Here is a 23,546-nt window from a genome sequence, read left to right as displayed (position 1 = left end):
CTCCGAGGGACCGCTCCTGGCCCAGAATTACGCAAGGAAGCCTGATGATGAGCACTAATCGGAACATCAGCTCACTTGAATGCTCTGCAGTCTGCCCATTAAGAAGCAGCAGGGGCCATTCAAGATTTAAAACCGCAGGATTAGATGGATTATGTGTTGAATCTATTGCCCTAGTTATAGTAGAAACACATGCATTATGAAGAATGATTCAACTTTAATATTGACAAAAAAGTCAGCAATAAGCACATTTGAAATCAACAATATGTCAGTTAGTCGGTTTTACAAGCAAAAGAGAAAATGCAAAGTAATGTTTAGAAACATGCAGCTCATACCTTTTTCGTCAGCGTCGATAGCTCCTGGGCATTACTTTTTTTTTTTTTTTACCCCCCCATTTGAAATATGAGCTGTAATATGAGAGCCCAGACCAGTCCGCAACTAGATCCAGCGGGTGTCTTGTGATGAATTGTTGATTTTTTGTGTGTGGTTTTTATAATGACAGAGACATAAGAAAACAATAAATTATGCCAGTTTATTCAGAAAACTCAAAATGTTTAATAATCTGATATATGAATATTTCTTATTGTATTATTATTATTATAACAACTTTCAGACCTAAATATACATGAATACATATTTTATGTTTTATAAATCACAGCCTAGAATTTAGACAATAATTTATAACCGTGTTTTTGATGCAATGATGAATCAATATAAGATTGACAGTAAACATGTAAGATTTTGCATATAAATTGGATAAAACACGAACAAGTGTACTTTTCTGTGTATGGCCCATAAATGGTGTACTGTATGTTTTTTTCTTTCTTACGAAATACAGTAAAAAACAACATAATAATAATAACAACAATATTAATAATTATTATTGTTTAAACAAATTAAATTCGGCACCACAGACTTTCCGTACATTTTAGCCCCACCCATTGCCGTTAGCTAGCTACGTATGCTAAGGAAGTAGCCTTGTTTACAGGAAGTAGCGGCGTAAACCAAACGTGAAACGTGTAAACACGTCGCAAACTACAACAACTTAACCAAAGATGTTAAAGTGACATCGATTTTCAAATGATTGTGTTTGCGTTTGAGGAGAAATGAAAAAAGTAAGAAACGTATTTGATAACTTCACTATGCGTGCTTACTGACTTAGTAGTTTAGATGTGACGGACATTTTACTTCCGTAAACATTTATCCTTCAAGTGTTACCAAAACAACTGCGAACATTTAATATAGATTATCCCACCGGCGTTGCGGTGAGGTTAAACCTTAAAAACCTCAAGTGGTTCAGTGAGCCATGGACTTCCTCACTTTGTTTGCTATTTACGTTGTGGTGGTGCTTACGGCCATTATATTAGTCTGCAAATATTCTGGGCAGCAACAAAGTCCATTCAATTACATTTTTGACGCCACATCAAAGGTAAGTCATATAGAGACTTTATTGATATTTCCATAAACTAACTCTGGGGGGCGCTGTTGGACCAAGTGTGATGTATTTTTGATTTCTCTTCTGCAGGTACTTGCACCACTTACTCCACAATGGCTCAAGGAGTGTTTTCAGTGGACATCGCACAGGTTCTTTCATCAAAGGTGTGTGCACCGATGAGTTAAATTGAAAAACTTTTTATGTCGTAGTCACTCTTAAGTCTCCTTGTCACCGCAGGAGCAATATGTTCATCTATCTGCACATCTTGTTGGAGGCGGCTGTATACGCAGAGTTCACCTATGAAGTTTTTGGTTTCTGCGTGGAGATGGGCACCTCTCTCATCAGTCTTTCCGTGCCTTACATTCTTCTTGCGGTTAAGACTTTGTTCTTCTACATTTGCATTAAGAGCGACCCAGGTATCTTTTTATTGTTGGCTCTTTGTCTAGTTTTGTGACTTAACTTTTGATGCCATTTTACAGGCACTGTGACAAAGAAGAAACTCTCTAACCAATTGAGCATGTATCCGTATGACAAGAGGCTGTTTCACCCGGGCATCTTTTGCCCAACATGTCATCTTATCAAACCTGCCCGCTCCAAGCACTGCAGTGAGTTCTTTGTCTGTGTTCTGGTTATCCTTCCCTCCTTGTGAATGTATCATTCTACTTTGTGTTCCTTCACAAAGACTATTCGTATCTTATCGTTTCTATTTTGCCTCCATGCTTTTGTTCATTCCCTCTGGCATTGAGTGAAAGCATTTGTTTTGCAACTACAAGGCGGCCTCCATTTATGACAACATATTCTTACAAAATATGGGTGCCATTCATAATCTCAAAACCTCGCATATTGGGACCATTGTAAACCAAAGACCCCGATATTAATAATGAAATAAATTCACATTTTTTATTTCAGGTGTATGCGACAGGTGCGTCCAGCGTTTCGACCACCACTGCATCTGGGTGAACAACTGCATCGGCGGCTCCAATATCCGTTACTTCCTGCTCTACCTGTTCAGCGTGTGCGCCATGGCGGCGGACATCGCAATCCTGAGCAGCCACATGCTGCTCGAAGCAGCGCTGCAATCAGGGCTCGCTTGGGCCGTCTACCTTGACGAGTACGGCCAGCAACAGACGGCTGGGCCTCTATTTGTCATCCAGGTATAGACGATTTATTTCTTTTGCATTGAATTATTAAGTTGTATCTTCTGTATCATCAATTCCTGAATGTTTTTCCTTTGTAGCAACTGTTCCTGGCCTTCCCCCGAATCGTCTTCATGCTGGGTTTTGTCGTCTTCGTCTTCTTGCTGCTAGCCGGTTACGTCTTGTTCCATCTCTTCCTCGTGCTCATCAACCAAACCTCCAATGAGTGGTACAGAAATCGCGGCTATGCTTGTCAACACTGCCAGCCAAATGCCACAGCTGACCATTTTTGTAGCACGCCATCTCACAGCTCTAAAAGAAACTACTATAGCCGAGGGATATTCCGGAATTTGAGAGAGGTATTTTTTCCTCGAAAAACGGGCGGGAAAAAAAGCACTTAGAACATTGCCCATGTGCTGTTTGTTGACATCCAACAATCAATTACTAGTTTGGAAGAAAATGTGATCCCCTATTTGGCATGGACTGGAAAAGTGCCCTAACTAGAGAAACAAAAACTGCTGTATTCCTTCCATGCTGTTATATCATTGAACTGATTTTTTTACTCTATTTAATTTTGGGGGGGATTTTCCGTAACCTTTTAGGAGATTTCTATGTCATACATTTTTCTAATATATTGCCTTACTTGGATGAGAATGCCTTAAATGTTTGTATTTTTTTCACTATTAAATGAGTTGCATTTGTAATTCGAATTATTTTATTTTATTATTTTTTTATTATTATTTTCTTTGTTCTATGAATTCGTGACTTTAGTGCACATTCTCCAAGTTTGAGTAATTTTGGGTTGTGCAAGAATTTCCAAAAATGTAATTGTAGGCAGGCGCGGAAGCGGACGCTTAGGTGGGCGTGGCTTCTTCTGAGGGTCCTATAACTCGAAGCCGGTGCGGAAGTAACAACGGAGTCAGCATAGTGCTCACTGGAAGGTCAGGTTTTACACAATTATTATTTTATACAGTGAAGTACTCTGTTTATTACAGTAAGTCTGTTTTACGGGCATGTTTGAACTTGCATTTGAGTTGTAAACTTGGGTGTGTTGCGCGCTAGAGACATTTCCTGGTGTAAAAAGGGAACTACTGTCATTGGCGCAACTACAAATAGCTTGTTTATTTTTAACACTTGTCGAGTTCAGCTTGTTGCATCATGGCCGGGTCTAAATGCGTACGACTCAACGTCGAGCTTGCGAATAAACTGCTGGAATCCGTGGACAGCATCCTGTTTGATTGCGACGGGGTCATCTGGAGGGGGGACCAGGCTATCCCCGGTGCACCTCAAGTCATCAAGCTTCTCAAGGAACACGGGAAGAAAGTCTTCTTCGTGACTAACAACAGCACCAAAACGAGGAAGATGTACGTAGATAAAATGTCTACGCTGGGATTCAACGCAGCAGAGGAAGAGATCTTTGGAACCGCTTACTGTTCCGCCATGTACCTGAAGACAGTGTGCAAGCTGCAGGGCAAAGTGTACCTGATCGGAAGCAACGCCATGAAGCAGGAGCTGGAGGCTGTCGGCATCCAGCAGACCGGACTGGGACCAGACCACATCTTTGGCAAACAGACCGACTGGGCCAATGTGCCTCTGGAGCCTGACGTCAAGGCAGTGCTGGTTGGGTTTGATGAGCATTTCAGCTACATGAAGGTGAACAGAGCCATGCAGTACCTCACACGGACGGACTGTTTGTTTGTGGGCACTAACAGAGACACCAGGCTGCCTCTGGAGGGAGGCACGGCTGTCCCAGGTAGGAAGAAATCTGTTTGCATCATGGCTGAATATTCATTTCATTTCTCCTACTCACAACTTTTTTACATCAAGTACTTCCCCAAAAGATACTCTGCAAGGACCAACATCGTAAATGAGTGTATTTGGCGCCACCTAGTGGCATGTTGGAGTCAAGTTGCAGTTGAATTTTATTTGGACAAAAAGAGTGCTTTGTGGGTGTGTAAATGATTTTTAGATTTTTTTTTTTTTTCTAATTGGAGGGGTTTACTGTAGTTTCATTAACAACAATTCTAAAGAAAACGTTCATATGTGTACGGACAAAAATAAAATGGCCGTTCTCGCTCTTCTCAGGTACGGGCTGCCTATTGCAGGCGGTGGAAATGGCAGCCCAGCGCCAGGCCGCGACGGTGGGCAAACCCAGCCACTTCATGTTCGATTGCGTGGCCTCCAAGTTCGGCTTGGAACCCGGCCGCTGCCTGATGGTGGGCGACCGCCTCGACACGGACATCACGCTGGGTTCCAACTGCGGCCTCAAGACGCTCCTCACCCTCACCGGGGTCAGCACGCTGGCCGAAGCCGAGGCCAACCGGAAAAGCGGCTGCTCGGAGAAGCAGAAGATGGTACCGGATTATTACGTGGAGAGCATTGCCGACCTGCTCCCGGCCCTGCAGGGCTGAGACTCTAAAGACTTTTGCGGTCACCGTCGTCTTCCACTTGTCTAGCTTATATTAATAATTTATCATCTTTATGATAAGGTAACAACTAAGCAGTATCTGCTGTGGTCTAACAAAAGACACAACTACTCCCAAGTATAAAGCTAGATTTGATCCTGAGGTGTTCACTTAAAGGTGCTATTGAAAAGCAAGCAAAACAATCAGATGCTAATGCTAACTTTTAAGAAGATATTAAAATGTGTTCTCTCGTGTAGCTCAAATGTTATTTTAATTCTTACATAATTACAATCATTTTTCTTAAAGTTATTTTACCCAAATGTATATCCAGTATATTGTACTTTTAAAATCTTCAAATAATTATAGTATTATTGAATGTTGGGGGAAAAAAAAAAACCCTACGGTATGCCAAACCTGACCTAACTTGTTTTCAAAAGTTAAAAATGTTATTTCTTATATATTCTCAGAGTAACTGTGTCAAGAATACTGTCGGGAACCACGCAATATATGAATCAAAGATAAATATATATAAATTTGTTGCATCTAGATGAAATCTATGATGAAATATTTTTGCTTTAGCACCTAACATGCACTGCTAATAATGATTAAAACAATCTCTAAATATCAACTTCCATCCTGTTAGTTTTGTTTCTTCCACTTTCATCTCTTACTCCAGAGTGCTGAGAGATACCTTCCGTATTGAGGCTGCTTTTATGCCTTTGTCTATTGTCCGGACTGAGATGGGCTGCCAAGTGTGTCCAGCGTCCAAGAAGATAGGTCACAGGCATGAAAACAATCTCCTCAGTAAAAGTTCAGGTGATTTGAGGATTGAAGGGACCAGGGGAGGGGGAATGGGAGGTCTCGGGGGGGGGGATGAAGGAAAAAAGGTTGCCAGGTGGACCGGATCAGCTTCGTACCGACGGAGTCATGACGGGACACAGGATGATGAGGTGTTGGAATCTTCCAGAAGGAAGATGCTGCATGGTAAGAAATGTATTTTCCTCAATCTTCATGCTGTTGTTTACATTTTTTTACCGCTTGTCTTTAGGAATCGGACTCCTCGTCTTCCCATCGCATCCCCCAAAAAGCCATTTGTGTAAGCCTCTTTGCTTCCCTCCTCCTGATCCTCCTGGCCTTGGGCTTGACCGGACACCTTGGATTTCCTCAGCGACACTTGCAGGTTTGGCTCACTTTATTTCTGTTCTTCAACATCAATTCCAAAAACTTTATTTACACCCCCCGAGAATGAACAGCATCAGTCTGCGCAGACAGTCCGATTCACCGCCCCGGACCCGACCGGGGTCCTGCTCCTTAACCAGTCTGCAGTCGTAGACCAGCAAAACGGCCTGGTGACCTTTTCAGTGACCTCAGGGGCCAATCAAACATCCACGGTGCTCTTTGACATTAAACATGTACGTCCCTCAAGAGTGATGAATTGGATCCAATGGAAGAAAAATGGCTCATTACACCCCCCCCCCCTCCCTTTTTAAATTTCTTTTTTTTAGGGCTTGATATGTTACCGGCCGGTCCACCAGGAGAGCTGCTTCCTGCGGACCATGGAAACGTCGGACTACGAGAACGTGCGCTCCCTTCTTCAAGCGTCGGTACACAAGGTTGGAAGGAGTGTCATAGTATTTCTATCTAAATTTGACTCAGCAGCAAAAGTATTGGAACAGACACCTGCTTTCCGCAGAGATGAAACATTAATATTCAGCAGGAAAGTCATTCAAGAGGTTTCATCCTTCTGCGTTTAAAATGTGGTTCTGCATGACTAACCTCACTGCAGAGGGATGAAGAAGATCCTTTTAAAGTCTCTCTCCCGCTGGATTCCTCAGAACATGTGATCCCCGCAACCTGGGCTCTTCTTACAGGAGGCCGCAGCAGATACAATGGCCTCACTGTATGTGGGGGCCAGCTTTTAAGACTTTTTTTTTTTTTTGGAGTGAAATACTGCCCGGACAATTTAGTTGTCATTTGGCAGCCATATTATCCTGCATTTCATTTACAAACAGCTTCAAGGGTTACAGTCATCTTAACATCTTGTTGTTTTGTCTCCAGCAGAGTGAGTTCCAGCTATCTGTGAACGAAACCCGGAGGCAGACAGAGTTCTTGGGGGTCCTGTCGGCCAGTCAGACAGATGATTCGACCTTGGATGAACCTCTGAAGTTTATGTGTCAGAATAGGACAATCCACTGGACCAAGAAGACAGAAGGTAAGAAGTGGAGAGCTGACATCTAATTAAGTATAATGCACACTGTGGATTTTTGAGAAAAATGAATAATTTAAAGTGCGGTAGTTGCTTTAAAAATGACTCGTGCTTTATATTTTTTTTTCAGGGCCGGGTAAACAGAGGCTGGTGTATTTCTGCATCGACATATGCTTTCCCAACAACATCTGTGTGTCGGTTTGCTTTTACTACTTACCAGAGTAACTATCTCTGCTGATCATGTCTGAAAAGAATGAGGAACTTTTTTGAGCTCTGTCAACAAGATTGGAAAACCAACGCTGATGCTGTTAGCACATTTGAGGGAAATTAAATTGGCAAAATTGATGTCAGTGTTGCTCAATTAAAAAAAAAAAAAAGAAAAACCAGAGGTTCTTGCCACTTTGTTTGCAGATCAATGAAGGACCACAACTTTGGAATGTGACTTCAAATTTTTTTTATACTCCCTCAAAATGAACAAGAAAAAAACAATTATAGCAAATGAATTCAACATGAGACATATTTATTTAAATAAGATAAACAGGTAGAATCAATATGTTTAGGAAAAAAAATAATAAAAGATGATGATGGCCAGTATACCATCTTTAACTGGACAAAATTTTACGCTGTCATGCTTTCAATGTTCCACAATCCTCCTCCTCAGGTGAGCACGCTGTCATTAAAGGCCAGACACACCACGGCCTTCTGATGGCCGCTGTACTCCCTTTTAATCTCACCGGTCTCCACACACCAAAGACGTGCCAAGTTATCAGATGAAGCTGTGGAGAAATAATGCCATTTAATTAAGCTTTAATTGAACCTTTTATTTGCTCAATACGGCGTACCCGTGACGATGTACTGCGAGTCTCCGGAGAAGGCGCAGTCCCACATCCAGCCTCTAGATGTTTCTCCCGGATTATTGCTCTTGATGCTCAGCTCAGTCATCAGAGAGAAATTGGACGTTCTCCAAATTTTACAGGTCTGATCCGCTGAGCAGGTGGCCAATAAACTGGAGATGACGACGACGTCGTCGGCGTTATTGTTGAATGCGTCATTCGCTAGGGTGCTAATTAATCAAAGACTTACGTGGAATCAGGGCTGAATTTGCAGCGGAGGGAATAACGTTTGTGCGCGGGGATCTTGGTTTTGGGAATAAGTTGCGTAACCTCGTCTCCCATACCTCCAGCCAGGTTCCAAACGTAACAGTTACCCTGGAATGAGTTCGGGTTCAATGAAACGCATTCATAACTGCCTTTAATATAAAGGTGAGAAACTGACCGAGCTGTTGACTGCTGCCATGTAACTGGCATCGGGATCGATGTGAACTGCGTTGACGGACACCTCCGGCTCGGGAATGAGTTGTTCGTTGTGGTCCGTTTTCAGATCCCAAATATGAATCACTCCGCTCTGGTCTCCAACTATTAGTTCTGCCTGAAAATAGGAATTTGAAGTTTACCAAAATGATTCGAAATACACATTTGCCACTATTCAACTATAATAAATATCTCACTTGGTTTGGATGCAGGCACACACAGTTGATGGGTGCATTGACCTGGAAGATCCTCTGACATTGTAAATTCCGTGACCTGTGCGGGATTGAGTTTAATGTGACATTTAAATGAGTGAAGCTTAATTCAGTCTGGCAATGGAGTACCTCAGGTCCCAGATACGAGCCATGCAATCTTCTCCCCCCGTGTACATCCAGCGTCCATCTTCATGGAAACCAACTGAGGTGATGTTCTTGCTAACGCCGTCGTAGTTAATCACTGGGTTGGGATTGTTGGAGTTCAGATCGTACATGCGGATATGCTGATAACCTTAAAAAAAAAAAAAGGGGGGGGGGGTGAAGTTTAATCCAAGATATGATCATTTATCAACAATATTTCCAAGTCATTTAAAAAAAATAACTAACCTGCAGCAGCAATCATACTCCTGTCCGGTGTTACTTCAAGTGAATTCACTTGCTGATAAAAAACAATTGTTAAAGACATAACCAATAATTTCTCAGATTTACAGTCCTTGAAGAGAATTTGTAAATGATTAAGAGCAAAATAACATTACGTTTTCTTCTTCAACCTCAAGTTTGATACTCAACTGAAGGATACAGAGTCTTGGTGCTGGACTGTCCGGGTGCAAATCCCACTGTGGGCTTGCCAAAAGCGGACTGTGTGGTCGTACCCAGCCGTGGCCAAAATGACCGGGTCGCTGCCCACGGTTCCCTGATTCACGTTCATGTTTCTCTTCTGGTTGCCACCGTCAAAGTGAGTACAGTACACAAGCACCTGTCAATGTTGTTGTTGTTTTTTTTTTTTGCTATTCAACAAAACACGAAGTCAGTGGAGAATATCGACACTTCGTTAGCACAACACGACAAGCTAGCAGCTAACGTTTGCTAAGTATGAACAACATATCCGATTTACGAGCCTATATAGCAAACATAGGGGGAAAAAACATTGATTTAAGTGTAAGCTTGGAAAGTTAAGTTTACCTTTTGGTGCTACAATAAACCTGTACGTCTTTTTAAATAAGTCCCAAGCAACAAATACTTCGAACATATAAGTTCCGTCATAATTAGCGTCCACAGCTGCCACCTGCTGACTCGTTTTATTATCGTAAAGTAGAATAATTTCAACATGAATTGACCAAAACTGCTACGTAAATATGAACACAGTGAGTAATATATCTTATATTTGGTTGAGAAGTTATGTGAAAGCTTGTTGATTCGACTTTTAACACAATTATAACACTGTGTAATGTTTTGAGGATTTCAACCTGTAACTATAGTACAAAACATTGTTGAAGAACACAAACTGTCAATGTTTTTGTGTAATGCTTTGAGTATTTAAACTTGTAACTAGTACAAAACAGTGTTGAAGAACATACAAAACAATCCAAACACAATGTTTCTGTGTAATACTTTGAGTATTTCAACTTATAACTCCTACAAAACAGTGTTGAAGAACACATAGAACTATCCAAACTGTCAATGTTTCTGTGTAATGCTTTGAGGAAATGAACATTAGAACGTCCTCTTTGGATCTTCGGTGAGTTCCTCAGTCCCCATTCAGCAGAGTTGAAGTGTGTTGCGTCGCTTCATCTGGGTCAACCAGTGAACATGCCAGGACCACTGCCCGGACTCCACTTTTTGTGCGAGTGGAGCGGAAGATCTAAAACAGAAGGTTTTCCCAGAAATATTTATTTCTGTATTTACCTTGAGTTGGAATGTGAATAGTTACCTCACCTTCACATATATTTTACATGTCTCCAGGAGAAACCTCCACTTCATCGCAGCCCGATCGTTGTCGGTCAAACGGGTGAACTGCTCAGTCTGCGGCAAAAGGAAAATATACAGTATGTGTGTTTTTCTTTCCCTCTGATTGTAAAAGAATAATTGTGCGGTTTGTACTACGAACAGTGCATCCCAACATGGCATCAGCCACCGGGCTTCTTAGGTTGCAAGCGTGCAGAGTCCCAGTATGGTCAGTGAGGTCCACCAGTAGGTCAAAGCCAGTTGTGGATGAGAAGACTTGACCCTTTCCCGGACACAACTGGTTGCTACAATACTGCGTGCCCTCAATCACCTGGAACTTGCAATTGGTGCTGAGACGCATGACAAAAAAAAAAATATATATATTCCAACAAATAACTCAATCCACTATGCCCGGGTGAGCTTACCAACGAGTCTTGATGACTTTAGAAACGCAAGAATCCAGATCGAGCTTGGAGATAAAACTGAATGTGATGCCGTAGACGGTCTCCGGAGACTCCTGGCTTTTTTCCTTTAGTTGAGCAACAGTGTACACGGCACTGATTGACTCCACTGCAAAATTGTAAACAATTATTTGGGTAACATAGGTATGCAAAGATTTTGGTGTATTCTGAAATCGTAGGCACTGCTAGTAATAACAAAAATCCATTTCAACTGGGGCTGGCAGTAAATGAGTTATGTAAGTTACGTGGCATGTCTTCTTGTTCCAGCGCTCCGGATTTCAACATCTCCGCAGCATATCTGTAGAGCAGCCCGGCCTCTTGCGTGTCTTGACAATAAATGATGATTGATGTGACAGAGCATGCAAGTTTGAAATGTCGACTCTTGTTTTATTATCTTTGATACTTAGGTGGAACGACACAGTCACGTGCTTACCAGGATTGACAGTGATAATGGTTTTGGAGTTGACTGTTGCGGTCATTCCGTTGCGGAAACTGTCAAAGTTAATCTTTGCATCCGCTATGAAGATCACTTGGAATGAGGAATCGAGTCAAAACACGTAAGTTATCTCAAAAATAACATCTCAAGTCTCCACAGTTAGGCTTGCCTCTAAGTACGGGAACGTTAATAAGACGTGACAGGTAGTAATAACATTCGTTCCTACCGGTTCCTTTGCACACAGAAGTCTGAACTTGCCTAATGGCTTCTCTGTCCCAACTGTGAATTCATCGGAGATCGAGATGTTAGTCTGGAGATGTCTCCGAGTTTAGCACAAATACACAAGCGGGAGGCACACCAAATCAGTGAGAAGGAAGAGACCAACTCATCAAAAAGCTTCACTTCCATCCTCTGTCCCGGGCGTCCATCCGATTTCTGAAATAGTTTCATCTCGCCGATCTACACACAATATCGCGGCTGGTGAATGTATGACGGTGAATCGGGATGCAAAAAAAAGATGGCCAACTTACTCCTTTCACAGCAGCGAGTATATTTATGAACGATCCTTCCAGATTATTCCCGCTGGCCTCGATATCTCCTAGATTGTAGAAATCTTTGGAGTCCTTAATAGGGATGTGAATCAGTGGGAGCAAGCGATCGTTGGTGTCCATGTCCACACAAAGATGCACTTGAGAATGAAACTCTGACAGTATCAGCCTGTAAGGACTGAAAAAAAAGAGAGAGAGAGGCGAAATGGGACATTCTAAACTATTATTAGTATTACTTACCTTGGTGTAGTTGGACAGAATCGTTCCTCCTTCTCTGAGTCTTTGATGGTCACCAATGCATTTTCAATAGTGACTGGAGACATAATAAATAAGCATGCAGAAATATTGGACCAGTTTTTTTTTTTTTTTTTAAAGATTATTTTGAAGGGCTAGTGAGAAAGTGACCTTACCAACATCACCGATATTGTAACTGTCGGACATCGTGTTAATGTAACTGTCACTTCCCAGGGCCAACACATTGATGAAGAAGTCAGGAGAGTCCTTAACTGTGAAGCCAAAAATGAGTCTGTCCACTCGAGCATCTAACACAGGTAAACAAAACAACAAATGAGAAAGAATCCTCAAAACACGTTAGAGCTATTCACCAGAAGAGGGCGCTAGCGGACAAGACACGAAGGCATAGATTTCATATTTTGAGTGCACTGCTATTAAAATTATAATACATTTGATACATACTTTTTCTGGCGGGGGAGCGCTTAATATCAGTTTTTCCTATTATTATGCCGACCACCATCTGGAAATAATATACAGTAGTTCTATCGTGAATCAAGCAATTCGGCATTCAAACTAAATCAACCGCAAACTTTCAGCATGCACCATGATTAAAATGTAATGTTACTAAAAGAATTAAAACTGGTGTCGAAAGTACTTTTTTTTTTTTTTTTTACTTACAGGGTTAGACAATCTGGGATCAAGCTCAGAGATACAACTGTAGTTTATGGCGGCCATTTTTAGCACTTTTGCTAGATTACTATTTTTTCTAACAACTCCAAAGATAACCAACACTAAAATCGAAATGTACGTTTTATAATATTGTGTCAGTATCTCTTCAACTTTGTTCAATTTGATCGTGGCAAAATGGCTTCTCGTTAACTTGATGCCTTCGGGGGCAGTGGGAAATATTTTAAGGATGGAAATATCAATGATATCGTCAAAGAAAACTTGTCTGAATATTGCTTTACAAAGCTAATTTTGCAATTAGTAACTTAATACTGTGCTAAATTAATGGTGGCAGTTATACTTAAAACTGGTATTTCAAGTCTTCTTTTAAGTGTTAGCCAAATTAATCCAAAACTCAATTTTAAAATGCAACTCCATAGTCTTGTTATTTCACCTCCTGTAAATGAACCTTTATTGACCCAAGGGAGTAAAACATGTGTTTTATGTTATTTTGAATTTTAAATTATCACAAACTACTATTTAAACACATAGACAAAATTGTGAAAAATATGCAGATTTAAAAAAAAAATGTGAATAATTTCCCATGACACCCTTCATCTCTTGCAACACATGAATTGATTGACACAAGAATTAATTCCATACGTATTTGAAATGGCAAGAGATGTCCCAATACTTTTGCCAAGATGGTTTTCATTTCTTCTAAATGTTGCAACATGGGCCTACATGGTGGATATTGCCATGCTAATCTATTCCAATCATAATTCACAGCACGGGATTCAACAAGAGACAGCTTGGCAAAGATGAATGTGACAATTTCCTGTCCGTTTGATTGCACAAAGCTAAATCTGACTCATGATAGTGTCTTCTATAGCTAAGCATGAATGAAGAGCTGTGACGGTAAACCCGCAAACGCAGCTTCCCCCCCACCCCCCCTCATCTCCATGTTTGAATAATCCTCACAGTTGGCCGATTGGATAGAATATCTCATCCCTTTCGACTAATGTTGATTTTTACGCTTGGCTGTTTCTAATTTTAGGCCACTGTGTGTGGAGAACATTTGATACAGCATGGAGTAATATCAAAACAGTCCATCACGCAATATGTTTTGTAATGAAAACAGCAGAATTTTAACAGTGATTATTTACTGGTGTGCTAGAATTGATCTATTTAGGCCAGATGCACATTATTCAAATGAGATGCAATTTTACAGTCATTTGGTTTTGTCATCGATGTGCTATTCATCACAACAGTTATGTGCCTTCAGATAAATCAAGTAAAACTGTGCAATTTGATGACATGATTTATTCACATGGATTCACAGCCTGTGTTAATGTGACATCAATCATCTTTTGATCCAATATTGAGTATTGAAGAAGGTATAACTGGTTTGTGGTGCAATCATTTGCAGTAGACCATAAAGAGTTCACATAAAAAAATAAAACAAAAGTAGAAAAATTACCTTTGAGGAGTTGACTGACATAATCAGGCAAGAATACTAGACGCAACCTTGCGTTAAAATGTGCGTTAAAGTCGTAATTAACGTCAGTGTTTCTTGATGATAATCCACCCACCAGCATCTAAGTGTAATTATCTTGTCAGTCCTAACTAAAAATGCAAAAAGACAATCCATAATTTCATCTTATATAACACAGGAGCCATCGCGGCTGTGTCAATTTATAAGTACAGGACTTTTTCGTCTCTCCCTCCATTAGCAAAGCAGATTTGTCTGATCTGAATCCTTACGCCACCACGGTTTTTATTTAGCAACTGGCTGTCCCCAACGGCACCAGACGGGAGATTTGTGGTCCAGCAGCGTAACCCTGTGTAAAACACGAAAGCAGAGAGGATGAAATACAGACGCCAGTGACTACTTAGAGGCATGGCAGCAGAATGACAGTTCCTCGCCAAGCTCAAGTCTTTTCGGGCCCGCAGCACATTTGTTAGTCCTTACGCTGCGTTGTCTTTTGTCTGAGTGCAGGTCTTCATCTAGGAGAGCCTCTGCAAACCAGGAAGTCTTAGTCTTGTGTTTACACTAAATCCACATGCGATGCGGTTTAATGCAAAGCAGGTTTTCCAGTGCTGGAACCGAAGACAGGTTGACGTATTTAACCGGTGATTTTAGTTCACACGCACGCAAGAAAAATTTTTTTATAATTGTAGCAGCTCGTGAAAGAGCTGTATTGTCCCATTATTGTATTGCTTCAGCTCATTAAACATATCGGCTGGTTAAATTTGTTCCAGAACCTTCCCATCCAGGTTTTGCAGTTGTTGGCAAGGTAGTGAATGCACACTTCCTGGTCTGCATGGTGGAATCATACAGCGTGCGCGCTCGGGTCCTCACCCAGGGAGACAGCACTGTGCAGGAAATGTTAAATGATGCTAATAATGAGCTGTTGAAAAGCAGAATGAATAAGGAAAACAGTGGCGCCTATTGCCATCTATCATTTTACTGAGATGGAATGGAAATAAAAGCAGTAGAAATTTACAGCTGCCATGTTTTGCAGGTGTGTGTGAGGCGGGGGGAAAAACATAAACAAGGAAACATTTGACTAGGATGCACATTCTGAAAATGTCTAGCAAAAACGGTAATTGTAAAAAACATGGAAATATTATAATTGCATATTGAGCTAGATTCCGTGACCACATAAATCATCTTTGCCCATTAAAATGAATGGAAATGCCATTAATCCGTTCCAGCCACCCAAAACTTGTTTAAAAAAAAAAAAGGCACTCTACAATATTGTACTTAAAAGAAAAATTACAAATAAAAACAAAACCACAAATATGCAAGGATTCTTTCTACCATGTCGCTCAGGCATGTTTTCTGTCTCACGGCATGTCTACCTTCCACAATTACGGCCTCTTCTTCACATTTGTGGCATGCCTAGAAGGGACAATTTCTTTTAACCGCCACCGGTGCCATCGTGAAGCATTTTCTGAATTGTGTTTCACAAAATACTTTGTGTTCAAACTCTAATTAAGAACATGGACGCTTGGATGTAAACATTAACATCAGTGGAGTCAAATGCTAATCTTTAGCAACTGTGAATAGTTTCTTGATCATTGGAAGGTCTCATCCTCTGAACATTGCGGATATCTGGAAATAATCCCATGACTCATCACACTGCATCGCTATTATGGTCGTAGTCACATGAATCAAAATCTAAGAGCGATCAACAGAAAATGAGACGTCTGTAATTATATTTTTTCACAAGTTTGTGACTCACTTTCGAAGCATTCGCTGCCACTCGATTGCAAGTGTAGGCTATTATTTACAGTTTTCATAGATTTGCTCGTTGTGCAATATGCGTTTGCCCTCTTTATTGTCCTAGCGGACCATTTGTGTACATGCTACAATATTTGATTAATCAATATTATTATTTTTTTTTCTACAGTGGTGTTGGGCTTCCTACTTTCTGGTCTCCAACCTGTGGGCTGAATGGAAGCTTTTGTTTGCCTGCATTGATTTCCTCTGGGTGGAACTGGCCCCTTGCAAATGAACAGATTCCTGCCATCCACAACACTTAGTCATTTCAAGTAAGTGAAATTGTTCAAGTGTTTGCTTGGAGTAGAATCAATCCAGAATGTGACATGAACTGTAAAGGAGCCCAAAATTTAGCAGAAGCACCAGTCGTTGAGTAAATGTACTTAAGTTGAATTACACCACCGCTAACGTAGAATCATATGCGAGTGACTCACGCTCGCAATTTTCCTCCTCTCGGATCTCGATATCCTGCCAGTGAAAATGTATTGACGCCAAGAGAAAACTTAATCCATTCATCATCTTTATTCCGCAAGAATCCCCCCGTATTGCATACTTAAGGAAAGCCAGTCCATCAAACTGTCTTTACAGACTCAAATCTTTACATCCCTCCTTGTGACAGAAATATCGAACGCCACATTTGACCCCTAGTTACATTCTTTTAAACAATTTAAAAGAGTTCTAAGGGTGTGAAAGGGAGCCAAGACATTTCTTTAATGACAGCTGAGGGATACGTTAAGCAGGAACAATGACGCATTGTCTGGAAAGGATGGCCACAGATTTGCTATTTTCAATGAAATGTTAGACGAAAAAATAAAAGAAGCAAAAATGTAAATTCCTGAAATGTGATTGACAAATTTGCAGTTGATTCATTCCCACACATTTTCAGACATAGGCAGCGGGCTCGTGAGATCAAAACAAAATTAAAAGGTCGATTATTTATAATGTCCCCTTGAAGTCGCATCTTAATACGCTTATGTGTCGTGTGGAAAAAAAAATAAAAAGCATTCTTAACTTGAATGATGAATGGCAGGAATTAAAATCGCAGATGGGAGTGGGAGTATTTTTTTTTTCCCTGTCACATAAGTCGCGAGAAGTTAGCAATTAAGTTGATGTAAAAAGTTTCATAGAATATCGTTTTGGATGCCAACTGAATCACTTTGCGGGATTCTTCTCAAAAGATTCAGAGGGTGACGTTCTTTCTTGCTTTGCGACTCGATGAATCACAACAGCGCCGACGCTCGGAAAATTTCGCCGACAGACGTTTGATGCATGTGCGTCGTTGATCATCCATCTTGCAAAGAAGTCATTTGTTAAGAAGTAAATCAAAACACCAATTCCTCATCTTTGTACTCATTTGTCATTTGCGTGATCTCCAAAATGGGACTTTCGACTCTATTCAGAATAGCTGAATCAAAATGTGAGAGGCAGACAAAAAAGCAATTTCAGAAATGACTCCATTATTTACTCTGATGGGATAATGTTCGGAATTCATATCGGATAACATTTGGGCTTTCCTCAAAGCAAACGTTGACATCGGAAGCAAAAAAAAAAAAAAAGAAGCTGTCTTCCTTTTGCCTCTGCTCGTAACATCCCATATGGAAGGCATCAGGCAAGCATACGCTAATAACAATGCAGGCTATAAGTTTAATAAAAAGGAATGGAACCAATTATGGCCTTGTCCCAGTCGTGCACGTGGCTTCTTGTCACGAGAGGAAGCCTGTGGGCGCCGCAGAGACAGAGGGATAAAGGAACATCAACATCGCTTCAACAATGATTGTTGATTTGATTCTTGATTAAAATGGAAGGAAGATTTATGTGTGGTTTTTATTATTATTGAGAGACTGCCTGGGGTGAATTAACAAGATCCAACTGAGTGTGTTGGGGATGCCGCCAGTACCTTTTGTGGTGTCTTCGGATCCAAGAAAATAGATTACAGAAAAAGAAAAAAGGCTGCCACTGATTCAAATGTCGGACTTTTTCCCTCATGTCGCATATCTTGGAGGTCTCAACCTCTTGTACCGGATACCGGAGACCACCTAGGTGCTTACTTCCTGCCGTCGGCAAGCTTAACGACCGTCAAGCTCGCCTACGAAAAAGACAATCCAGTTTAATTAAGTGAACTTTGGGAGTGTAGATGGCCGGGAAAGTTGTTACTGGGTGGGCACGTACCGGTCCAAAATTTTGTCTGTCAATATCAAGCCATGGAGGGAATGGAAATACATCAGGACAAGTGCAATGTCTATTAAAGTGGAATTTCATGACCTGTGTGTCAGCATTTCAGCTCCTACTCGTGATGACTTACGTCTGTGGTGGCGGCAGACTTATACTTGGCCTGTTGGCTGTCTAAACACGTGCTTTGACTTTTTTTTTTTTTTCTTCTCGCCTTCGGTGACTTGATAGTGACCACACCAGAAGCTCGCAGTCTTCATCTGTCTGTCTGCCACGAAAACCTGCCGACATCTGCTATATTTGGATTAGAGGATTTACCTCCTCCTTCTCTTTCCATCGGTCATTTCTTTTGACCCCAAAGTCGTTTTCCTCTTCGCCGTCTATGACGTCATGTTCTGGACCACCAGAGTTGGCCTTCTGTTCCTTCACTCTGGCTATGTGGAATGACTCAAAAAGGGAAACTGCTACTACTTTGTATGGTTATTTCTCAGTAGCGCCTGATAAATGTGTAAATGGAGAGCCGGTGTAATGTTGATATTAACAACATAGTCACCGTGTAATTGATTTCCCACAGGCCTCGGGCCGATCGATGTCGAGCCCGCGAAGTGCTTGTTAGAAAATGCCAAATCGGGCTCGGTACATTTATGTTGTGTAAAAAAAAAAAAAAATTACATGCATTAACTCGCGTCCAGGTGCACGCATGGCTGCTTGCGGTAGACAGACAAGCAAAATCACATACATCTGCTTACCATCCCTGTAATTGTGCTTCCATCAATATCATATTACTCGTTCCTTTAGCTGCCTATTGATCAAGCCCCACAGCTGCCGGTCATGCGCTGGTTACAATGTGTTCTATTACCTGAGCTCAGATCGCCAAATGTTTTTTTGGCAAATGTGCACATTGACTGATTATGATGCAGCCTGCACATTGATCCAAAAAGAACCGCAAAAGCCTTGCCGGTGCAGATGGACGCCTTATGGCACGAGAAGCTTTGTTTTGGTTAGCTTCATAGATTAAGGTTGGATCAGGATGGATTTTCTCAAAGGCGCCGGCACTAAAAGGGATGTTTTTGGTATTTAAATTACCCATTCAGATATCAATAACAATTTCAGTTCTGTACTTTACGATACGGTGCGTTGTAAATTTCACTTTATTACATCTATTGGAAAACGGTTTGATATATTTGTACACATTTTAGCTATTTGTGTTTGCTACGTTCTAAATATTCAACCCGTGATCAAATAGCAATTCACGTCTGGAAAGAAGAAATAAGCAATGGACTCTTCCTGTATGGCTCATCCATCTGAAGTTGCACAAATTGTTTAGCTCCACTTCTCCATGACCTTGCGCACGATAAGTGTGCTGGTGAACATTTGACTGCACCCATTATATTGGGATGGAGTTTTGTTGTATGGGAGCGTTACAATCAAGGGATGTAAGTGGGGGGTATCGTTTCGTTGAGGGGTGGGCAAATTACATTTCCGATGGGATCATGTAAAAAAAAAAAAAAAAACTGGAATGGTTGTCGAAGGCCATGCTGACCTCAATTGTATACATTTGTTATTCCTTTATAGGCCTGCTTGATTATGGCTAAAATGGCTAATTCTTGGCTATTGTCCTTTAGGATATTAGCCAATTAAATGACAAGTCATTGTCATAAGGAATGAAAAATAATTACATAATATTTACTTATGGCAATTTGCAGCTTTTCTTGATTGGCGTTCGTATTTGAGCTCAACCAAGCGTCAGCAACGTAAAGGCTCATTATGGCTAGAAAAATAATCTCATAATTTGAGGCAGTAATTATGACTACATTGTCAGTGAATTCATATCATGCGTGATTCTTCTTTTTTTTTTTGATTCGAGACATGCATGATGACTACATCTGTTTGTAGTTAGTATGAGGATCTTCTATTTCACCCCATGTGTTTCCTGTCACGGAGCGAAAGGAAAAGAAAGCTGGAAAATGCGTGTGGCCAGCAAATTCTATTTTTCTTGGGAATGTCTTGTCTCTTGTCTCTGACCTGGAGACTGGACCACCTCCATCTTCTCTGCCCCTAAATTCAGTCTAATTGCTGTCAATCCCATGTTTTTGCTTATTCGTCACACTTGAGTCTTTTTTTTTTTTTTTTTTCCCCCTCCAGCAGTCATTCGCTTATATGCGCTCTCCTCCGTTGGAGACTGTAAATCTCGATATGCTCTGCGTCTGTGATGAAAAACTGTAAATCTCAAACCTGTTTGCAGCCTCTCAATAAAACGTCCTCTATTGCTAAATAATGAAAGTTGGGGAGGCGAAATGTGGTCCTGTCAGGTTCTAGAAGGGATGAGATGGAATATTGTTCCTATCTCTGGCTCCTATGAGGGAATTAAGTGTAGCTCGGCTTCCAGCAGCACACAGGAAGAGGACATGGTCCAATCTACTGGGGGGCATTGCCGGAGACAATAAAGCTTAATGATATTTTCTCATGCTGACAGCTAATATGTGCTCGGACTGAACTACTGAAAGTCAGCGAGGACAGTCAGTCACTACTAGTTTCTTATTTTTTTATTGTGTGCAGCCCTTGGGGTCAATTCACAAATCTGCAAATAACTTCTCATAAAGAACCAAAGAAAATGTGACACATAATCATATGAAATCAAATAAAATCTAATATATAATGTATATAGTGATAAATATATATATAATGTATATAATAATTAAAAATTATATTATAATAAAAATAAAAATAAAATGTAATATATAATGTATATAATAATAAAATAATATATAATAATAAAAATAAAAAGATGGCACGTTTGGAGTTGAAATATTTGCATCCTTCTCCTAACTTCTTGAAAGGCGATCACGTCCCCAAAGAGTTTCTCCTGGATGGGTGCTTAGGTGGAAACTTCATCCCACCTAAGTGAGTCCTCGGAGAGGGACAGGCGGCATAGGAGAGGAGACATGACTCCCCCGACATCTGTTTTGTGGAGTGGCATCTAATTTACCCTCTGCTCAGATGGGGGAGAAAAAAAAAACAAAAACAAAGGTTGGGAGGTAAAAGGGAAACATACAATTAGGGCGCTGAAGCAAGGGTCTTTATTTCTTTCAAATATAATTTTAGGATGTTAGGTAAAACTGAATGCATGATGACATTTTTGAGTTGACGTTCTCTTTAAATGTTTGCATTTCCCCCCCCCCCCCCATTTGTATATCATTCAATATTTTTCCCCCCACATACCACAATAGGAGAGCCCCACTTACCATTAGTGGAACTCATACCACACTTTAATAATCACCGAGTTAAGCAAACATGAAAAAAAAGTTCATGTTGACCCAACATCATAGTTTCATTCATTTTATTCCATGTAATTCTACGATAATGATAATCCAAGAAAATATTTTCTTGCTATTACACTGGATACAATTTCTATTTAAGTGTTTTGGATGGAACAAGATATATATATTTTGGAGTTGCAGTTGTTCTTTTTCCCATATTTAACTCAAACTAAAGCGCTGACTGAAACCTACCGTTTGTGTATTTATACTTTTTGCGAACTACTAATTACCGCGGGTCGATATTAAAGCACTTCATGGTGTTCCGTATCGGAGTCCTCCCCTGTCCAAGAACTTGCTATGCACTTGCCATGCACTTTAGGGTGAGGTCAAAGTTCATCCATAGATATCCACCAGAGAGGTCAGTTTCATTAGGTGTTAATGATCCTCCCCGAGGGCAAGTTTACTCCTTTGCCGACTCAGCCCGATTTACAGATTCGATGCCAACCCGATTCCAAACATCAATAACATATTGAGCCGATTCTCCAAATTATTATTATTTTTTGTGAACGTCTGGCTGCTTTTCCCTCCTTTCCCTGAAATGTAAATCAAGCAAACCACCAAACGCGTTGGAGCCGAAGCAACGCGAATCCTCACTTGACCTGGCGCTCGCTCGCGCCGCAATCAACGAGAGGGCCCGTTCATTTAACAAGCTGTCAGCAGGAGAGCGCTCAAACGGAAAATAGAACATACAAGCATGCAGCACGGGGATTTGGATGTATTCCCAGTAATTATCGTATCATATGAGTCTCCAGTGCTGCCTTGATCTGCCAGGTTGAGAGGAAACGCGGGTGCAAATGGTCGACCCTTCGCAGGCGGGATTTTGCCGGAGAAGCCGCGACCAATCGCACAATGTAAACCGGTTTGACTTTGAAACTAATTAAAACGTGGACTCGGACGGATAATTAAACCAATCTCGTGCCGTGTAATTTGCTAGCCGGTCAGGAAGTTCTAATGAATAGACTGCAGCAGGATTGAAGGATTAAAGGTTTTTGAAGTTTGCTTCCACTTGTGAGCTAAGTTGGAAGCTATGCCGTCGACTTGGTACAAAACGTCGAGCCAGTGACTCACGCCCTTCCATTTACTGTCAGATACATGTTGTCATGCGTGTTTGCCAACAATCTCATAATGATGAGAGAATTGTTTCAAGATGTATCTTCTCCCAAATATTCTGCTTCCAGTGGTTTATCCTTCAATTCGATGATTTTTTGTGTGTGTGAGAGCCGGAATGCTAGCAGAAGGAACTCAATTTAGAAAATGGAAAGCCAGCAAGATTATGGTTTAAGTGAAGGGGTTGGCAAACTTGTGTGCTCAAGGGCAACCTTTCATTTTTCTAAGGGAGAGATAGGTCAGGTCTTTCAAAACGGTTCACTGAGGTTTAAAAAACATTTTTTTTTCGAAATAATTTAGTGTATAAATAATTTAAATAAATAAAATCAATTTAATTCAATAAATAAATAAAAATACAATTAAAAAAAAAGAATGAATTCACTAAATATTTTTAGATATTACTAAAGGTGTAGCACCTTGAGATCCAAGTTTTCCGGATAGGGCAGTACGAAAGTATATTTTTTTCTGTCCAAGCGATAATGATGAATAACCATAATCCACTGTCTGTGTATAGTTAGGATTTATTCAACCTCAAGTGTGATGGATGCCGTGCATCCTCACTGTTGCATGGAGACACACACGGACCAGCGGAATTTCAGTGTAGCATCAACAAAGCTATTAGGACCCAAGCCAGGTCTTTATGGTAGAAAGGGCTTACAGCTCAAGCGTCTTGTTTACGTATCGATATAGTCAGGCCTCACTAACATCAGTTCGATGGTGAATGAGGAATTCGCCGCTTTCTCGTTGCTGTCACTCGAACCACACTTTGAGAGCCGCTGATGTAAATTAGGAAGGTAGGCCGATAATGTTCCAATCAAACAAAAACATAAATCCACGGGTGTGGTTTAGACCCCGAATCGATCACACATAAATTAAGCGTTAAATAATATTCT

At 40.8% G+C, this 23,546-nt stretch overlaps 6 protein-coding genes across 16 annotated transcripts in view; 4 read left to right on the top strand and 2 right to left on the bottom strand.

The window, feature by feature from the left end:
- The first annotated feature begins 953 nt into the window (after positions 1–953).
- On the top strand, positions 954–3,283 carry zdhhc4 (zDHHC palmitoyltransferase 4). The gene is made up of 6 exons (XM_085904475.1): positions 954–1,426; positions 1,523–1,596; positions 1,670–1,848; positions 1,912–2,037; positions 2,342–2,586; positions 2,670–3,283. Exons 1-6 carry the CDS (start codon positions 1,304–1,306, stop codon positions 2,967–2,969), a joined length of 1,047 nt encoding a protein of 348 aa, XP_085760601.1. The 5' UTR covers positions 954–1,303; the 3' UTR covers positions 2,970–3,283.
- A 137-nt stretch (positions 3,284–3,420) lies between these two features.
- On the top strand, positions 3,421–5,601 carry pgp (phosphoglycolate phosphatase). Its single transcript, XM_085904477.1, has 2 exons — positions 3,421–4,321; positions 4,654–5,601. The coding sequence occupies exons 1-2, from the start codon at positions 3,727–3,729 to the stop codon at positions 4,977–4,979; spliced, it is 921 nt and encodes a 306-aa protein (XP_085760603.1). The 5' UTR covers positions 3,421–3,726; the 3' UTR covers positions 4,980–5,601.
- A 299-nt stretch (positions 5,602–5,900) lies between these two features.
- bricd5 (BRICHOS domain containing 5) lies at positions 5,901–7,437 on the top strand. 3 transcript variants are annotated; one of them, XM_085904527.1, is made up of 6 exons: positions 5,901–5,957; positions 6,022–6,153; positions 6,233–6,385; positions 6,479–6,586; positions 7,035–7,185; positions 7,310–7,437. In XM_085904527.1, exons 1-6 carry the CDS (start codon positions 5,901–5,903, stop codon positions 7,402–7,404), a joined length of 696 nt encoding a protein of 231 aa, XP_085760653.1. In that variant the 3' UTR covers positions 7,405–7,437. The 3 variants fall into 3 exon arrangements, with proteins under 3 accessions (XP_085760653.1, XP_085760652.1, XP_085760654.1); XM_085904526.1 differs by having other exon boundaries at positions 7,032–7,185; XM_085904528.1 differs by having other exon boundaries at positions 6,218–6,385; positions 7,032–7,185.
- Positions 7,438–7,678: 241 nt separating this feature from the next.
- On the bottom strand, positions 7,679–9,761 carry mlst8 (MTOR associated protein, LST8 homolog (S. cerevisiae)). 2 transcript variants are annotated; one of them, XM_085904539.1, is made up of 9 exons: positions 9,665–9,761; positions 9,282–9,419; positions 9,089–9,140; positions 8,831–8,993; positions 8,687–8,762; positions 8,455–8,607; positions 8,263–8,387; positions 8,022–8,185; positions 7,679–7,955 (listed from the first exon to the last, which is right to left on the bottom strand). In XM_085904539.1, exons 2-9 carry the CDS (start codon positions 9,408–9,410, stop codon positions 7,837–7,839), a joined length of 981 nt encoding a protein of 326 aa, XP_085760665.1. In that variant the 5' UTR covers positions 9,411–9,419; positions 9,665–9,761; the 3' UTR covers positions 7,679–7,836. The 2 variants fall into 2 exon arrangements, with proteins under 2 accessions (XP_085760665.1, XP_085760664.1); XM_085904538.1 differs by having other exon boundaries at positions 9,282–9,489; positions 9,665–9,692.
- Positions 9,762–9,780: 19 nt separating this feature from the next.
- meiob (meiosis specific with OB-fold) lies at positions 9,781–12,978 on the bottom strand. The gene is made up of 13 exons (XM_085904535.1): positions 12,784–12,978; positions 12,568–12,625; positions 12,282–12,413; positions 12,112–12,184; positions 11,854–12,049; positions 11,682–11,782; positions 11,550–11,602; positions 11,321–11,416; positions 11,133–11,213; positions 10,852–10,996; positions 10,590–10,776; positions 10,418–10,504; positions 9,781–10,343 (listed from the first exon to the last, which is right to left on the bottom strand). The coding sequence occupies exons 1-13, from the start codon at positions 12,838–12,840 to the stop codon at positions 10,230–10,232; spliced, it is 1,380 nt and encodes a 459-aa protein (XP_085760661.1). The 5' UTR covers positions 12,841–12,978; the 3' UTR covers positions 9,781–10,229.
- tex2l (testis expressed 2, like) overlaps positions 9,999–23,546 on the top strand; it is a 50,077-nt gene continuing 36,529 nt past the window's right edge. For all 8 annotated transcript variants that reach the window (XR_015063443.1, XR_015063440.1, XR_015063445.1 and 5 more), the window contains exons 1-5: positions 9,999–10,355; positions 10,445–10,527; positions 11,295–11,444; positions 12,340–12,422; positions 16,188–16,329. The gene's annotated coding sequence lies outside the window, so the exon portion shown is untranslated. The remainder of the gene's footprint in view (positions 10,356–10,444; positions 10,528–11,294; positions 11,445–12,339; positions 12,423–16,187; positions 16,330–23,546) is intronic.

This window comes from Syngnathus leptorhynchus, chromosome 22, assembly GCF_054491065.1.
Source record: "Syngnathus leptorhynchus isolate UIUO chromosome 22, UIUO_Slep, whole genome shotgun sequence".
In the NCBI taxonomy this organism is placed as follows: domain Eukaryota; kingdom Metazoa; phylum Chordata; class Actinopteri; order Syngnathiformes; family Syngnathidae; genus Syngnathus; species Syngnathus leptorhynchus.
This window is presented reverse-complemented; position numbering and strand designations above follow the sequence as displayed.

Bases quoted from the DNA above. Each gene is read 5' to 3' on its own strand.
- zdhhc4 (XM_085904475.1), top strand. From the start codon at position 1,304: ATGGACTTCCTCACTTTGTTTGCTATTTACGTTGTGGTGGTGCTTACG. The intron at 1,597-1,669 runs GTGTGTGCACCG...TTGTCACCGCAG, and splicing joins CACAGGTTCTTTCATCAAAG to GAGCAATATGTTCATCTATC. The intron at 2,038-2,341 runs GTGAGTTCTTTG...TTTTTATTTCAG, and splicing joins TGCCCGCTCCAAGCACTGCA to GTGTATGCGACAGGTGCGTC.
- pgp (XM_085904477.1), top strand. From the start codon at position 3,727: ATGGCCGGGTCTAAATGCGTACGACTCAACGTCGAGCTTGCGAATAAA. The intron at 4,322-4,653 runs GTAGGAAGAAAT...CGCTCTTCTCAG, and splicing joins GGGAGGCACGGCTGTCCCAG to GTACGGGCTGCCTATTGCAG.
- bricd5 (XM_085904528.1), top strand. From the start codon at position 5,901: ATGACGGGACACAGGATGATGAGGTGTTGGAATCTTCCAGAAGGAAGA. The intron at 6,154-6,217 runs GTTTGGCTCACT...ACACCCCCCGAG, and splicing joins TTCCTCAGCGACACTTGCAG to AATGAACAGCATCAGTCTGC. The intron at 7,186-7,309 runs GTAAGAAGTGGA...TTTTTTTTTCAG, and splicing joins CTGGACCAAGAAGACAGAAG to GGCCGGGTAAACAGAGGCTG.
- mlst8 (XM_085904539.1), bottom strand. From the start codon at position 9,410: ATGAACGTGAATCAGGGAACCGTGGGCAGCGACCCGGTCATTTTGGCC. The intron at 8,608-8,686 runs GTGAGATATTTA...TCCTATTTTCAG, and splicing joins TGTGCCTGCATCCAAACCAA to GCAGAACTAATAGTTGGAGA. The intron at 8,186-8,262 runs GTAAGTCTTTGA...CGTCATCTCCAG, and splicing joins AAATTCAGCCCTGATTCCAC to TTTATTGGCCACCTGCTCAG.
- meiob (XM_085904535.1), bottom strand. From the start codon at position 12,840: ATGGCCGCCATAAACTACAGTTGTATCTCTGAGCTTGATCCCAGATTG. The intron at 12,626-12,783 runs GTAAGTAAAAAA...TATTATTTCCAG, and splicing joins ATCCCAGATTGTCTAACCCT to ATGGTGGTCGGCATAATAAT. The intron at 11,417-11,549 runs GTAGGAACGAAT...CCTCATTCCAAG, and splicing joins TTCTGTGTGCAAAGGAACCG to TGATCTTCATAGCGGATGCA.